The following is a 16,714-nucleotide window of genomic DNA, read 5'->3' as shown; positions in this document are numbered from 1 at the left end:
TAGGACTTTAGTGTCACCCACGTGGTTGGGCTTAGTATTGTTTGTTATTTGTGTATATGTTACATTAATTGTTTTTGTAATCCCCGTAGATGTCCTAGTGACTAGGACGAAATATAGGAAGTATTAAATTCTATTTTAATTCTTTTTGAGTGTTGTAAAAATCCATTAAGCCTCCAACATGATGTCCTCACAGCACTTAAGCCTCTACACACGTATTCTCAGTATGCATCCACTCCATTTCCACCTGTATGTTTTATTTCATTGGAGATACATTTTTGCTCAGTCAATTTATATAAGTCATCATTTGTTATATGTTGAGGCCAAAATATTTTTAATATTTTACACAACCATTTGTTTGAAAACTATTTCATTTAGCTTTCTGTTTTTTGGTCAGTTTCTTTGTCTCTGATCCATATAATATGGCTTTTGGATGATTAGCATTGCTAATCATAAAAAGATTTGTGGATTATTCTATCTCCTAGTAAACTTTCTCAATTCAAAGTTTGACAATTAACAAAGCAGTGCAGTGCAGTGTAATTACCATGAGAACTGTGGATTAGATTTGTAAAACTTTTCAGAATATATTTCCAGTGAAATCTGCCAAGAGAATGTTGATTTTCTTTTTATAGGTAGGAGCATTGGTAAGTCCACTGAAATCTTCAGTAAAAAATGCAACTGGGCTAGTAAAATCAATTCCGTTTACCCTAAAAGATGGTTTAAAGGATGGGTTCTACAAAGTGCTAAAAAGTCATTCTGATCCCACCTTCAGTCCACCTCTTCCTGATATAGAAAAAGTAGCAGCTGGAATTGAAACAGAGGTACAGTTTTACAGTTTTTGAAGTCTTAGATGTTTATTTTAAGATTTTTTTTATTTAATAATATAACATTTAAAGAAATTTCCTATATAATAATAATTGTTACAGAGTTGTTACATGTGTTCAAAAATCACCTTGTTTGTAATTGCCTGAAAGAATGAAAAAAGTTGTAAATGGCCAAGCAGAAAAAAGTTGAGGGGAACCAAATAATATTTGGGTATTTTTTGAGAGATATACTCTTGATGGGTGAGTATAAAGCAAAAAATATCTTTCTTTTCCCTTTTTTTCGATGAAATGGAAAAAAAAAAAATTTGTCGCCTCTTTCAGCTATTTAGCACATCCAAGAAATAATTTTTTAGTAGTGTGACTAGCATTAATGTAAAAGTAAAATAAAACATAAAAAAGCAATTTTTTTTTTTTTACTTTTATACTTGCTTTAGCTGTGCAGTGTAATTTCATGTGGCTAGGGTTTGCAAATAACAGGTGCAATGCTTTCTGAAGTGCTTATAAAACCATGTTCTATTGGCTAGATAATAAAATAAATTGGTACTCACTACTTAAATGTAATATATTTTTCCAAAGGTTATTATTTTCTTGTCAATATTAATAGGCATTCTATAGTTAAAGATTTTAATTTTAATAGTTGCCATATTACTGTATATTATAATGAGATGATTTCTCTAATGGAAGAAAGAAGAAAACGGAAAAATAAAGACACCCCAGAAAGGAAAATACAATATAGAACCCTGAATGACAAATTGAGAAGGGAAGCAGAAAGAAGTAGAGAAGATTGGCTTAAAAAACAATGTGAAGAAATGGAAAATTATGAGAGAGTGAGTGGGAAGGTATGATCTTTTATATGAAAAAGCAAGAAGCATGAAGAGAAATGGAATTCAAGCTAGAGGCATAGAAAATAAGAATGGAGAAACATAACTGAATAAGATAAAATCCTAATGAGATGGAAAGAACACATTGAAGATCTATATGACAAGGAAAATAGTAGACCAAATGAGTTGCCATTGGAAGATATAAAGAAGGTAAATGAAGATGATCTAGGCCCAGAGATTTTGAAGACAGAAGTAGAAATGGCCATTAAAGAACTAAAATGTAGAAAGGCAGAAGGAATAGATGAAATACCTGCAGAATTCCTGAAACAACTTCAGAAGAAAGGAACTGAAGAAATAACCAAAATAATAAATTTAATTTATAACAAAGGAGAACTACCAAAAGATTTTATGACCTTAATATTTATACCTATATCAAAGAAAAGTAATGCAGTACTGCAAGGATTTTAGAACAATAAGTCTCATTTTCCATACATCAAAAATACTTATGAGAATCTTAACATGAAGAATTGCATCTAAAGTGGAAGAATTTCTTGGAGAAGATTAGTTTGGTTTCAGGAAGGGTAGGGAAAAGAGATGCTATTGAACTGTTAAGAACAGTAAGTGAAAGAAGTCTGGAAGTGAATAAAGAAGTTAATATCTGTTATATAGATTTTGAAAAAAAACTTTTGACTTTGTAAAATGGGATAAGATGGTGGAAGTAATGGAAAAGATTGGTATAGATTGGAAAGCCAGAAGGCTAATTATTTCACTATATATAGGACAAACTGCCATGGTGAGAGACATATATATGGTACAACAGAACCAGGTACCATTGGACGAGGAGTAAGACAGGGTTGTTCTCTGTCACCAATTTTGTTTAACGTGTATTTCGAAGCAATGTTAAAAGAAGCACTGGAGATTTCAGAATAAGGAATAAAGATTGGAGGTAGACAGATATTTGCAATAAGATACACAGATGACAAGGCATTACTATCAAATACTGAAAGAGGACTACAACATCTATCGAACAGATTACTGGAATCTTGTATCAATTATGAAATGAAAATTAACATCAGAAAAACAAAGGTAATGAAAATAGCAAGAAAAGAGGCAAATATGAATATCAGAAGTAATGGGGGAAAATTGAATCATGTAAAGACATTTAAATATCAAGGAAGTGTTATTAGCAATGATGGAAGATGTAAAAGTGACATAAAAGCAAGAATAGTGATGGGAATAGATGCCTTTAATAGAAAATGGAATTTATTCAGAAGTAAAATGGATAGAAACCTAAAGAAAAGACTAATAAAATGTTGTGTGGAGTGTTTCCCTCTATGCAGCAGAAACTTGGACATTGAAGAAAGAAGAAATTAAGATTTTGGAAAGCTTTGAGATGTGGATTTGGAGAAGGATGGAAAAAATCAAATGGACAAATAAAATAACTAATGAAGAAGTCTTACAAAGAGTAGAAGAAAAAATAAGTCTGTTAAGGAGGATAAAAAGAAGCAAGGAAAACTGGATCGGACATATTCTGAGAGGGAATGGAATCATCAGAGATGCCATTGAAGGAAAAATTGACAGAAAAAGACCCAGAGGAAGAGTAAGGAAAATAATGCTAGATGACATGCTGAATGGAGACAGGTACCCAACCTTGAAAGAGAAGGCTCAGAACAGAAGAGAGTGGAAGGAAAGTTTCTGCTACTAAAAGAAGAACCTGCTCAATTGCAGACTACTCAAGAAGAAGATCAAAATGCCATTCTCTCTCTCTCTCATGAAAATGAAATTAGAGTGAATTGTAAAGAAAGATAGCAATTTGAAGAAAAAAAAATTACAGATTAGAGTTGCTCCGATTAGACATTAGACTTTAATTATCTAAGTACCTCTACATAAATGTTTTTTTTTTTCTTTTTAAGCATTCATTCATTTGTTTTTTACATCTTATTTGCTATTGTCATATGGTAACTGTCATCAAATTCCTGATGTGTGCTCTCATGGGGTATACAGAATATTGTGCTAATGTTACATGAAAAGGTTTATATCATTACTATCTTCCTCCAAATTAGCCTGCTGTCTGTCAGGACCTGCATATTATTAACTCTGACATTTCAGCCTTATAAGGCTTCTTACTGTGTCACTGTCAATCCACTTAGATCTTGGTCTTCCTCTGGGTCTTTTCCTTGCCATCATGAAAACACATTTTGATAATCATTCTACTTCCATTCTGTTTAAGTGACACTACCTGAGTAGCTCTAATGTATTCCTGAATGCTAATAATGGCAAGTTTTTTTTCCTTACCACTGATGCTTTTATGCAGCTAGTTTAGTTTTTGATTCATTTCTCTCTTATTCCATATAAACTGACTTCCTACCCTACCAGCTTTCCTAATTCTGTGGTCTATTTCCATATTTATTTGCCATCTCACTAAAAATTGGACCTAAATAAGCTGAAATGTTTTACTTGTTCTCCATATAGATTGCAGTTGATGTTTTCAATGTTTTTGCATGTTTCCATTGTCACTGTCTTATTATTGCTGATTTTCATACTAAATTTATTACAGCAGTTATTCAGTTTAATCGAGGAATCCTGCAGGCTTGTACTGGATTTATTTAACAGTATAACATCATCTGCATTAAGTAAAGAGCTGAGATTAGCATCTCCAATTTTGGTATTAGGCTTGAAGCCACTTTCCTTCATTATGCGACCCATATTCTTCTGGGAATGATGCGGAGGAAACTGACGTTTAGAAGTAGGGAGATTCTTGTTCCGTTGTATAAGGCTTTGATTAGGCCACACATGGACTGTTGTGCCCAGATTTGGTCACCGGGTTTTCAGAATGATGAAGAGATGTTGGAAAGGGTCCAAAGGAGACTAAGGTAGTTTCTGACCTCTGGAATGTCGAGTATGAGGAAAGATTGAGAAGATGTAATTTGCAGAGTCTGGTGGACAGGAAGAAGAGGGTAGATATGATAGAGACCTACAAGTTGGTAAGTGGTTGTTATAGGATCAGTGGTGGAGAAGTACTACAGAGAATAGTGGGAGATCAGGGAAGAACCAGAGGTCATCCCTGGAAACTGTATAAAGAGGGTGTGAGTAGGGGAATGAGAGGCAGGTTTTTTTCGTGCAGAGTTGTGAATGATTGGAATGCCTTGCCTGAGAATGTGGTGTCTGCAAAGAGTTTGAATGTGTTTAAAACATGGTATGGTGAGCTGTGTGTGTGTGTGTGTGTGTGTGATAAAAGGACCTCCCAGATGAGTCTTTGACTCCCTGAGGTCTTGGGGTGGTAATAATAATAATGTAGACAATGAATAATAATAATATTATTCATTGTCTATATTGTCTCATGCCTGATTTAAAATCAAGCCATCTTTCTGTACTTAAGTTCTGACTACTGACTTACAACTGAGGTGTAGATTATGTATTGGCTCAATATAATGTACCATTTATGCCATGCAATAGTAGCATTTTCTCTTATGCCTTATCGTATGCTTTTTCGAATCTACAGAACCTTGCTATATTCTCATGCTTTCTCAACCATTTGTTTTAAAGTGATCCTCACAATCTCTATTTGCTTTAAACCCATCTTGTTCTCCACACTGCTGTTCTACAATATTTTTCGTAGCCTTCTTTCAAATATTCTTGCATAAATCTTACCAGGGAAGTCAAATGGCACCTGTATGCAAAGACGTGTTTTGATTGATGGGAGCTGTTAACAAAAAAAAAAAAAAAAAAAAAGAATTTTATTGTGTTTATTTTACTTTGCCAGTACTGGTTTTTAAGCTTGTTCCTATTCAAATTGACAGTTTTTGTATAATTGATGTGCTCTTTTGTCATAATGTTATTGTCTTTGTATTGTATCCAATTATATCAATTGTATTCAACAGGTGGTTGCAGTTCTAACACATTTCCCACCCACCGCCATTTAAAGACTATGTTATTCGTAGTATAGTTGGTGATTTCATATCTTGTATTTTAAAATTATTGCTGGTGAGAGACAGGAATGTGTATTTGTGCATGAAATGTAGGCAATGGGAAGCGCATGGAGACATAAGTATTTAAATCTTGGGATTTAGCACCAGCAGAGATAATACTTCGAAATGGGTGAAATGTGTGAATACCAGTAGTATTTTGGAGGGTGAAAAGAATATGGATTTGACCTGCATGTGGCAGAGAAAGATGGTTTGTCTAATGGCCATGATTGTCTGTGTGAATGTCAATTGAAAGCAAAATGTGTAGATAGATAAATAGAACTGCCCGATAAAGGAGATGGAAAGAATGAAGACTGAGTTGAGGAGGGTGAGGTGACTGAAGAGATTCAGGAGCTGGAATGGTTAGCTAATGCAAGAAGAAGATTTTATTAACACAGAAGCAGATATTTATTAAATGTTTCATACAGAAAGAAAAATGCGTAAACGTAATCAATTGTTATGTTACTAAAATGATGACAGTACAACTGTTGGGGAGAGGGAGAAGATATAGCAGATTGAGTTTTTAATTACTACGAAAAAACATTCTTTCATATAGTGTTCGAATTTAAGGACCTGAGATCCAAACTTTATTTCCAGCTTTCTGCAAATAAAACTTCTTTAATAAATTAGATGGCAGCCACCCATGATCAATTACTTGACAGTGAATGAGATAATGCTACAAAATGAAATAAATAAGTAAATAAATTATGCAAAAAAATATATGAATGTATTTAGAATGAGGCAGAAAATTTACTTGCCACTTGCTTGTGATAACTCACCTGTGGCAAGTGGATTTCTGGAGCCCTGACTATAGCAATATAAACTATGTGGAGGAGGAGGCAGTGTAACTACTAAGGGAACTGAATTTTTGGATTTCTTAATGGACAGCTGTCTAGAGAATGTTTCTGTGTGAAATTTTGTTTTCTTTTGGGTAAAACTGCAGCTGAAACTTATTATGCTTCAGCAAGCCTTTAAGGATGAAGCTTTAGGTAAAACACATTAAGCCAATGGAAACATGCAAATTCACTATGAGTGATTTTCCCATTTCAAAAATGTCAGTTGAAGATCATTCACAATCTGGCAACCTTCAACAAGCAGAAATGATGAAACACATCAAAAAGTTTTGCCAGGCAATCAATGAAGATCGTTGAAAGACCATGGAGCAAGTTTCTGAAGGGGCAAATTTGTCATGGAGTTCGTGCCTCATTTGCTTACAGAGGATCAAAAAAAATCTTATGAATGTTTGCTGCGATTTAACAAGCTCTTAATGAACAGATCTTTCTTTCAAAAGTTGTGACTGGGAATGAGTCTTGGTACTATGGTTATGATCCTGAAACAAAACAAGCATCAAGCCAATGGAAACATGCAAATTCACCAAGATCCAAAAGGCATGTCAGGACAATGTTGATTTTTTTTATTTATTTATTTGTTTTTTATTATGTGAATGGAATTGTACACAAAGGATTTGTTCCTCCTGGATAGACAGTAAACCTACATTTTGATCTCAACGTTTTGAGAAGATTTCATGATAGCGTGTGCCAAAAATGGCCAGAAATGTGGAGGAGCAGAGATTGGTTGCTGCACCACAACAATACCCCACCCCACACACAGCCTTGTCTGTCTAATGGTTCTTGATGAAAAACAACACAGTGGTTGTTACCCATCTTCCCTACTTGCCCAATTTCTCTTTCCATGTGACTTTTTTTATTCACACAGATAAAGAAAATCATGAAAGGGAAGCGATTAATTGATGTGGATGAAGTGAAAGAAAATTTACTTGAGGCCATAGACAGTATTCCAGTTGAACAGTTTCAGAACTGTTTCCAGCAATGGAAAAAACATTGGGATAAGTGCATTGACTCATATGGAGAGTACTTTGAAGGAGACCAGAATATGGTATTATAAGCTTCAATAATTAAAAAAATAATCATTTTTGGTTATCCCCTTCATATATATATGTACCTGAGGTGCTACACAAAGTCTGGGGAATTTGAGTAGTATACGTCAACCAGTTGTAGTATAGCCTTCTGCTGCTATAAGGGCAAGCAGTACTGTTTGTGAATCAGTATGCCTACAGTCAGCAAGAAGATTATGTTCTTGGGTTATGTGCTTTTTAGTTGCTGATTTTCTTCTCTATCTGAAATAACAGATTTTAATTGAATTTTGCTTTAATCTCAAAAGAAATTCACCAAATGCTTCCTCAAGCATTTGGTGAGGGTTTTTTTTTTTTTTTTTTTTTTTTTTTTTTTTTTTTTTTTTTTTTTTGACATCCAAGGCATTGTCCACAATCAATTTGCTCTTTTCTCCAGTTAAACTGTGAACAGCAAGTTTTACTGTGAGGTTTTATAGTTGCTAAGGGAGAGCATTATGTCCAGACACATGGAAGAACATTGATTGGGCTCACACACACCACTCATTGTTTGACAGTTCCTGGCTTCCAAAAACGTGAGTCATTCCCATTAGAGTAACAGTGGTATGCATCAGGGTTCTGTTCTCAGGTCCCTGCAATTTATTTTTATTTATTTTATTTTTTTATTTGTTAAGGCTGTTTTATATATACTGACTAAGAATCTTCAGTTGTTTGCTGATTATACAAAATTGGGAAAATTATAGCAAGTATAGCTGATATTCCCTTCAAGGAGATTTGAACAGACTTTTACAAATGAGTCATGTTGTCTTTTTAATATTAATAAATGCAAAGTGGTGCATTTTGGAGTGCAGAGATATAAGGCTGGCTGTACTGTACTGTATTGGTGGAACTGTGCTACATGAAGTGGATGAGATTTGCTATTTAGGTTAATGGATGACAGTGAATAAAAGTCCATAGGGTACATTGCAAGTGTTGCAAAGTGGTGCCAACTTGCAAGCTGACCTGCCATTGTGCATTGATTGTTTTGCAGTTATAACCAAAAATCTGTCTTCATTCTCCATGGTAGAGCAAGGATGACTTCTTAGCAAACATCTGGAACACATTCCATTAGTTTGAAATGCTGCCCAGAGCCTGAATATACATTGCTGTGTGAGATTCCAAATTCTCTTGCAATATCAGTAATTCTGCAGCCTTCTTCAACTTCATCCCCAAGTGAAATCATCAGATTATGTCTTTGAGACATTACAAGACATCCAAGTTTGCAACTTTATTCCTTCACAAAAAGAGCTTCCTTCAAAAACAATTCACTTAGCATAGCCTTTTGCCTTTCATCCTGTTGAGTGCTGTCACGTGACCCCTTTGCGCAGAATTCGAAATTTTGAATGTGCACGTTCTTTCTACTTGAAATCATAAGTTATACAAATTGCCACGAGCTGATTAGTCTGAATTTGTGGTTGTAATATTCAGAACTTGTGTTTGTCCTTAGGTTTTGGATACTAGTGTATATATGGTATTAGTAGACTACACGTGACTTATGTTCAAGTTTGGTCATCTGGTTTTCCTTGTGATGTGGAACTAATGGAGAGGACCAGAAACAAATGATCAAGATGGAATGGTGCTTATCCAGGGAAATTGAAGGGATTGCAGAGTCAGGGGATTCCACTGGATTTAATATAGGGGCAATTATGATGAGTGGAGAAGAATAAGAGGTGATCCCAGAAGTTGTCAGGCATGTTGAAGAAGATGGGATGAATAGATTTTTATACAGGAGTGGTGGATGAGTGGAACACATTGCTGTGAAATGCATTGAGAATGTGTGGGGTGTAAATAATTTCAAGATTAAATATGATAGGAATGTTGCTAGGTAAGGATCTCCCACAGTGAATCTGGCATCTCCATGGAAGTGACTGTAATAGTAGTAATAATGTTGATTTCGCTGCTAGTAAAACTCATTTCTTTTGAACTCATTTCATTCAACTGACTGTTGAATCCTTTTCTCACATTTGAGAGTTTGTGGTGCCCATAACAGATTACTGAAAATACTTGGCTCAGTACAGAAGAGAACATTATTGATACAGTAATGATGACTCATCTGTCTAGGATATGTTGCCAAGCCTGCCTGGCCGAGTGGTTAGCATGTCTGCTCTCCAGTCAAGAGGTTTCAGGTTCGAATCCTGCCATGGGCAGGGATGTTTGTGATTGTCTGTGGAAATACTAGTGGTGGCAGTAGGTGGTGTTGGTGTAGTTGCAGTCAATTGGTGGATTGTGAATGGTGGAAGCAGAGCTGTAGAGTAGATGCCCACCCTCAGTGAGTCTTTGGACTCCCTGGAGGTGACAAATAATAATAATAATGTTTGTAAACATATCTTGGTGCCTCCACAAGTTAAGATCCTCCACATCATTGCAGAGGACCTTAACTTGTAGAAATAAAGAAGTTTTGGTTCCATTGTATAATGCCTTCATCAGACCTCGTATGATGAAGGCATTATTGTGCACAGATTTGGTCCCCTTGTTTTCATGGTGATGAGAATATATGGGAATTCCAAAGAAAGACTGACTAAGGTCATAACTGGTCTTTGGGATTTGGGATATGAGAACAGATTGAGGGAATGCAGTTTGCAAAGTCTTGTGAATAGGAGGAGAGGGGATATGATCCAGTAATTTAAGTTAGTAAACGGTTGTTACCAGGTTAATGTGGAAGAAATATTTCATAGAATGGGAGAAAGGATAGAACAAGAGGGGGGGGGGCATACCTGGAAGTTGTATAAGGAGGGTGTAAGCAGGAGCATAAGGAGCAGGTTCTTTGCATGGAGAATGGTTGATGAGGAAATGCATTACCTGACATTGTGATGAATGCAGATACATTGAACAAGTTTAAAGCACAGTTTGATGAGCTTTGTATGTAACAATGATGTAGTTACAGGGATTGAATGTGAGGAGTTTAATATTTTCAGGGAAGATAGAGAAGATGGGATGGGGAGAGGAATACTGCTGATGATAGCAGATGAATTACAGCTAAAAAATAATAGCAAAGGCAGGAGAGTGGCTGTTCATTTGAAGCAATCTAGTATGAGATTAAGGCCAATAAGGCAATATATACAGTTGGTTGTTGCTATAGGCCAGGGAATTCCACAGATGATCTGTATGACATGCATTGTCAAATTAGTACAATGAATACAGGTAAAGTGATTATTATTATGTGGGACTTCAGCTATGGAGATATAAACTGGAAAGAAGAAGGATCATGTGGCAGGGAGGAAATAGAATTTATACACCTGCTAAGACATAATGTAAGGTTATGCATTTTGGGGTGAAAAGATTAGTAGCAGTATACCACATTGGTGGAATTGTACTCCAGGAGATTGATGAGGCCATTGCATCATCATTGCAAAAGTAGCTAAATCAGCTCATCAACTCACTTGGTCGTTGAAAAATACCTTGACGAGCAGAGACAAGCAAGTTATTGTACCTCTGTACCGAGCCTTGATAAGACCTCATCTCGACTACTGTGCCCAGATTTGGTCACCTCGGTTCCTTCTCGATGGGGAGGAGGTGGAGAGGATCCAGAGGCGAGTGGCTAAGATTATAGCAGGTCTATGGAATGAACCATATGAGAACAGGTTGAAGATTTGTGGGTTGCAGAAACTGGTTGATAGGTGGAAAAGGGGAGATATGATTGAGACATTCAAATTGCTAAAAGGATTCTATAAGATTAATTCAGAGGATATTTTTGAGATCAGGACTGGTGGTTGGAGAACTAGTGGACACCTATGGAAGCTGGGCAAGAGTGTGGTTAGCAGTGGTGTTAGAGCTGAGGTCTTTACTTTTAGAGTGGCAAATGAGTGGAATAAGCTGCCAGAGTCTGTTGTGGGTGCTATGACGGTGAGCGAGTTCAAGGCAAGGTATGATAGATACTGTGAGAATGTCGTATAGTTGTGTGGACATGATGTTTAGGGCCTCCCTCGATGAGTCTAAGGACTCCTGGAGTCACCCGAAATAATAATAATAATAATAATTACTTAAGGCAGCATGTGATGGGGTGGACTTGGGGTGGAAGAGTATTGGTCCTGGTCATAAGATCAGAAGAGCTATTCATCACCAAGGTGACAACATTGCCTCCAATTGGTACTGTGACCATGTTGTCTTGACTTGGGAGATTGTAAAACATGAGGAATATCTATCAAGAATGGGTATTTGTGGAACTACAAGGCAAGTGATTATGACATGCTTAGGAAGAAGCTTAAATCTGTATCATGGCATAAAATACTGTAGGATAAGGATGTTAGTAGTGCATAGGTTATAGTAAATGGTCATCTAGAGGATCAGTATTAAATTGTATATTAAGGGTAAGGAGGGTTAATCGATTAGGAGTTAGATGAGTAATATCATTAAGCACAAGCTGCAGAAGAAGAAAATGCTGTGGAAGGTATATAAAGAGAAATATGTCCTCTAAACTTTAACTCTCTGTCTACCACGAGCCCTAAATTTCTAGCTTCATCTATTTCTTGGATAGAGATTACAAGCTGTGCATCATATTGATGGCACTGTACTCCAGGAAATAAATGAAGCTAGATATTTAGGGGTGGTGGTAGACAGAGAGTTAAAATTTAGAGGACATATTGCTAAGGTAGCCCATAAAGTAACCCATAAGATTATTGAAGAACACATTAACAAGTAGCGACGGAAATTGTTATTCCTCTTTACAAGGCCTTGATACACCCACATCTGGATTACTTTGCTCAAGTCTGGTCTCCTGCATCTCTTGAGGATGAGGAAGCAGTGGAGAGGATTCAGAGGTGAGTGACCAAGATGGTGAGTGTTGAATGTTTCCTATGAGTGTGGATTGCAGAAGTTAGTTAATTGGAGAAAAAGAGAGGATATGATAGAACCATTTAAGTTGCTTAAAGGGTTTTATAGGATAGATGTAGGAGAAATGTTTCAGCACTTCGCTACACGGACCAGATAATCTAATGCAGAAAATAATTCAAGGAAATTACAGTTTTTTTTTTGAAAAAAGGAAAATAATAATAAGGGGTCATCTCTGGAAGTTGAATAAAGGTGTGGTTAGTAGGGGTGTGAGGACTATATATTTTGCTTGGAGGGTTGTGAATGAGTGGAATGGGTTGCCAGAATTAGTTGTGAGTGCTTTGTCTGTTAACTGATTCAAGGAGAGGTATGATAAATTGTGTGGATAGATTGGGTCTCCCATAATGAGTCTTCGGACTCCATGGAGGTTCCTGTATAATAATATTAAAGTTTGCCTCCCATGATGAGTCTTTTGACTCCATGGAGTTAATAATGATAATAATAATAAATTTCTGATATCTTGAACTTGACTATCCTGTACACCAGGAAATGTACAGGATATTATGATAGGACAACATGAAATAGTTACATCATTACTAATTTCCTATTAAATTTACCTCCAAATTCCTCTCTCATTCTGTTTAAGTGATATCAGCTGTTATATTTCTGTTTTTTAAAGCACTTATTACTATGTCATTCCACTGAGATCTTGGCCTTCCTTTGAGTCAATTTAATCAAGGAATCCTGCAGATTTGTACATCAACAGTATTATCATCATCTGCATACTCCATGAGATAAGTATTGTCTTTCAAAAGAACATGTTATAGAAAGTTTCTATGAATTGGATGGGTGCAAAATAGAATTATATAGCAAAGTAAACTGCAAATATAATTTAATGCAGAAAATAATTCAAAGGAAATTAAAGTTTTTTTTTTTTTTTTTTTTTTTGATACATCTACAGATTGGATGACAGTAGAAATATTAAAACCTTGATGCTTGGTACACTGGACAGTATAAATAGAAGAGGATAGCCAAGGTGGGAGTAGGTAACTGATGTGAGAGAGTAGTGTAGAAAGAGTTTGCAGGATTCGAGTCACTTGGCAATGAACAGAGAGAAATGGAATGAATTTTAAAATGAGCATTAGACACCAATGGGCATTGGTCCCAGGGTAATGATGATTATCATCTGCATAAAGTAAAGAGCTGAGATTAACATCTCCAATTTGGATATCAGGTTTAATGCTGCTTGTCTTTATAATGTCAATCTATATAGATGATGAATAACAGGGATGATAATGTGTGCCCTTGTCTTACACCTGATTTAACATCAAAACAGTTCTCTGTATGTCTTTCAGTTCTAATTGTTGACTTACAACTGAAATATATTGCTCTAAAAATGTACCATTTACACCATATAATTGTAGCACTTCAAATAGTTTTTCTCCTGGCACCTTGTTATGTGCCTTTAAAGTAAAAATCAGATCCTGAACATGTCTATTTGCATGAACTCAGTCTGTTCTTTTCCAAACTTCCCCTCCACAATATCAGATGACTGAAGTATGTCGTACTTCAGTCATATGATATTCGACTCTCTCTCTTACCAGGACTTCTGAATTGTGCATTGTATCCACTGTGAAACTTTTATACCTCCATATTTGTGCATTTCTGGTTGAATATTATCTACTCCAGCTGCCTTTCTACATTTCAGGTTTTTGATGGCTCTTTCTACTTCAGGTATTGATAGCATTTCTGTTGAGTGTTTTCTAACACCATGCTGTCACTTAACAGTCTTTCAAAATTATTACTTCAGACATCTAAATTATCTTTATCTTCCATTTTCATGTCACCTTTATCGCCTCTGATTCCTCTATCCTCCATTTCTAAGCTTTTTCAATATCCTGCAGAATATTTTACCACCTTCTTGATATGTACTTTTTATCTGCCATGTGTTAAGGCTTAAATGCTTGGATAACATGTTAGAGGCTTAATGGAGTGAAACAGCACTGAGAAAGGATTAAAAATATTATTAAATTCTCCCAATATTTCATTTCAGTTCACTGAAACATTGTCAGGGAGTACAATATGAGACTTGTAACACATACACAAAAACAATACATGGACAAACGATGAATCCTAGCTAGGTTAGGCACCTGTTCACAGCCTAGCATTCCACAGACCTGTCACCATCTTGGTTACTCATCTCTGAATCCTTTCGACCACCTCTAGTCCTCAAGTATTAGTGTTTCCCATATATTGGGAAGTTTAATGTAACATTTATTTAAATCTTTTTAGAAAGAATTTAGTAATGTTATTACCATCCCCTGTGTCTGAGATACTTCAGAAAAAACAGCCAGTCTTTAAAAAAATACAATCACTGCTCAGCTCTCAAATCCCACCAAAAGCTTGCTACCCTTATTGCATTCCACTCAAGTTCAGCTCCCTCTCCTCTCTGTGCCTGGAGAGTATGATGTGTCCTGTTGCTGAAAGTTGGCCTGTTATGGACAGATTGGAAGATCAGCCAATATCCACATGGCAGAGCACACACACACAAAAACATTTGCAGTCATGACTATGGTCAATCAAGTCTTGCAGACCAGTTGGAAAAAAAGATCTCCTTGCTCCATCACAGTAAATTTAGAAGAGAAAGACTATTTTTGGAATCTGCAGCTACTCTCAGAAATCAGTCTAATTTAAATAAATATTGGTTACATTAAACTTCCCAAAATATGGGAAACTAATACTTCAAGATCCCAGTTTGCTTGTGTCAGCTGCTTTCGGTAATGCCTCAAAATTTTTTCTGTTCTTCTTTAGTAGAATCTTCTGTGGAACTGTGAGTACAAATAAGTCTCACTAACTACTTAATAATACTTATTCCTCCTTACTTCATTCACAGCATAAATATGTGGATCTGTTTTCAGTTCTTTCCAATCTTTCTAAGCTCTTTTTCTGTTCCTCCTTCCTCCCTACTAGCTCATCATCCTCTCTTCCTCATTCTTTGCAGATTCCCCTCTGACACTTGTTTAGCTTTGTGTTTTACATATTTTTCTTATGACATGTCCTATCCATCTCCAGTTTTTCTGATTAATGTCAAAAATTTATTGATTTTTGTTTAGTTTTCTACCATAATTCTTTATTACTTCATAATAATAATAATAATATATTATTATTAATATTACCACCTGGCTGGAGAGTGGATATGCTAACCACTTGACCAACCAGACCATATATATTATTATATATATAATAATAAATTTAAAGCAACTATATTTATATTGCTTCATTTTTCTCATAAAGTTATCCATTTAATCATATAATAGCTTTGTTTTATTTCAGAGTGATGATATTCCACTTCGTATTATCTTGCTACTTATGGATGAAATATTTGATCTTAAAAATAAGGATCTATGGTTTAGAAGACGCATAATTGCTCTTTTGAGACAAATTATCAAGGCAACATATGGAGACACAATTAACAAGTAGGTGCATTATTTTTTATTGTATTTGGTTATATGAATGGAGTAAGTTCTATAAACAATTGCATTTTAAATAATTATTTGCAGGTAAAGAGAGATTATAAAAAAGATTTCTTTGTAAATAATTGTGCTAATCTGCATTTTTAATGGAAACTTTGGGAACAAATTTCATCATGCAAAACACATGCTTTTCTATCCAGTCCTCCTGATGGTGTGACCTACTTCCACAAAGGGTGGGTGAGTATTTCTGTAATAAAAGCATATCTTCCTCATGGAGAAAAACATGGTTTTTTTTTTTTCTCTTTTCATATGTTACCCTTACACATGAAAGGTTGCAAAACCTAAAGTATGTGTGTGTGTGTGTGTGGACAGGAGGATAATGGAAAATTAGGAATCTGTTGGTGTTCTTTTGAATGGCTGGAGGTTATGTTTTTTGGAAAAGAAAGACTTCCAGATTTTCATTCATTCGCCTCTTTTCCAAAGAACAAAAGTAGATGGAATTATTGAGATGAAGGATAAGTTGGTCTGGTAGGTTAGGAATGGGATGATATGTAAAGGTTGACCAATTGCTACTTCCAATGTTACAGTCTAAGAAGGAAAGAAAGAAAGTAAGTAGAGGAATGAATAGCCAGTTCAGTGGAAAACACTTGTAGAAAGAGCATAAGGCAAGACAAGAGAGATACATATAGTGGTGTGTATATTTTTTTCAAAATAATGCTCAGAATGGTTTAACTGCAGATTATTATTATTTACAGCATCTCCATGGAGTCCGTAGACTCATTGCAGGAGACCCAAATGAACCATTATACTAATCCTATCATCTCTCTCTCTCTCTCTCTCTGAATCCATTCACCGTCAGGAAACTCGCAACCAATTCTTCAATCCATTCCACTCATTCACCACTCTCCATGCAAAAAATCTGGTCTGCACACCCCTACTAACCACACTCTTACACAAC

The 16,714-nt window shown here is 35.6% G+C and overlaps 1 protein-coding gene across 4 annotated transcripts in view; it reads left to right on the top strand.

The window, feature by feature from the left end:
* The window catches only part of LOC150105407 (sorting nexin-13-like), a 599,079-nt gene that overhangs the window by 502,549 nt on the left and 79,816 nt on the right, over positions 1 to 16,714 (top strand). For all 4 annotated transcript variants that reach the window (XM_090394133.1, XM_090394134.1, XM_090394132.1 and 1 more), the window contains 2 exons: positions 630 to 818; positions 15,617 to 15,759. In XM_090394133.1, coding sequence (XP_090250259.1) covers positions 630 to 818; positions 15,617 to 15,759 — 332 coding nt within the window. The remainder of the gene's footprint in view (positions 1 to 629; positions 819 to 15,616; positions 15,760 to 16,714) is intronic.

The sequence above is a fragment of the Typopeltis vanoorti genome, chromosome 6 (genome assembly GCF_054136105.1).
Source record: "Typopeltis vanoorti isolate ZY-2024b chromosome 6, IOZ_Tvanoo_1.0, whole genome shotgun sequence".
Taxonomy (NCBI): Eukaryota; Metazoa; Arthropoda; class Arachnida; order Uropygi; family Thelyphonidae; genus Typopeltis; species Typopeltis vanoorti.
The sequence above is the reverse complement of the archived record's forward strand: the minus strand, read 5'-3'. Positions and strand labels throughout refer to the sequence as shown.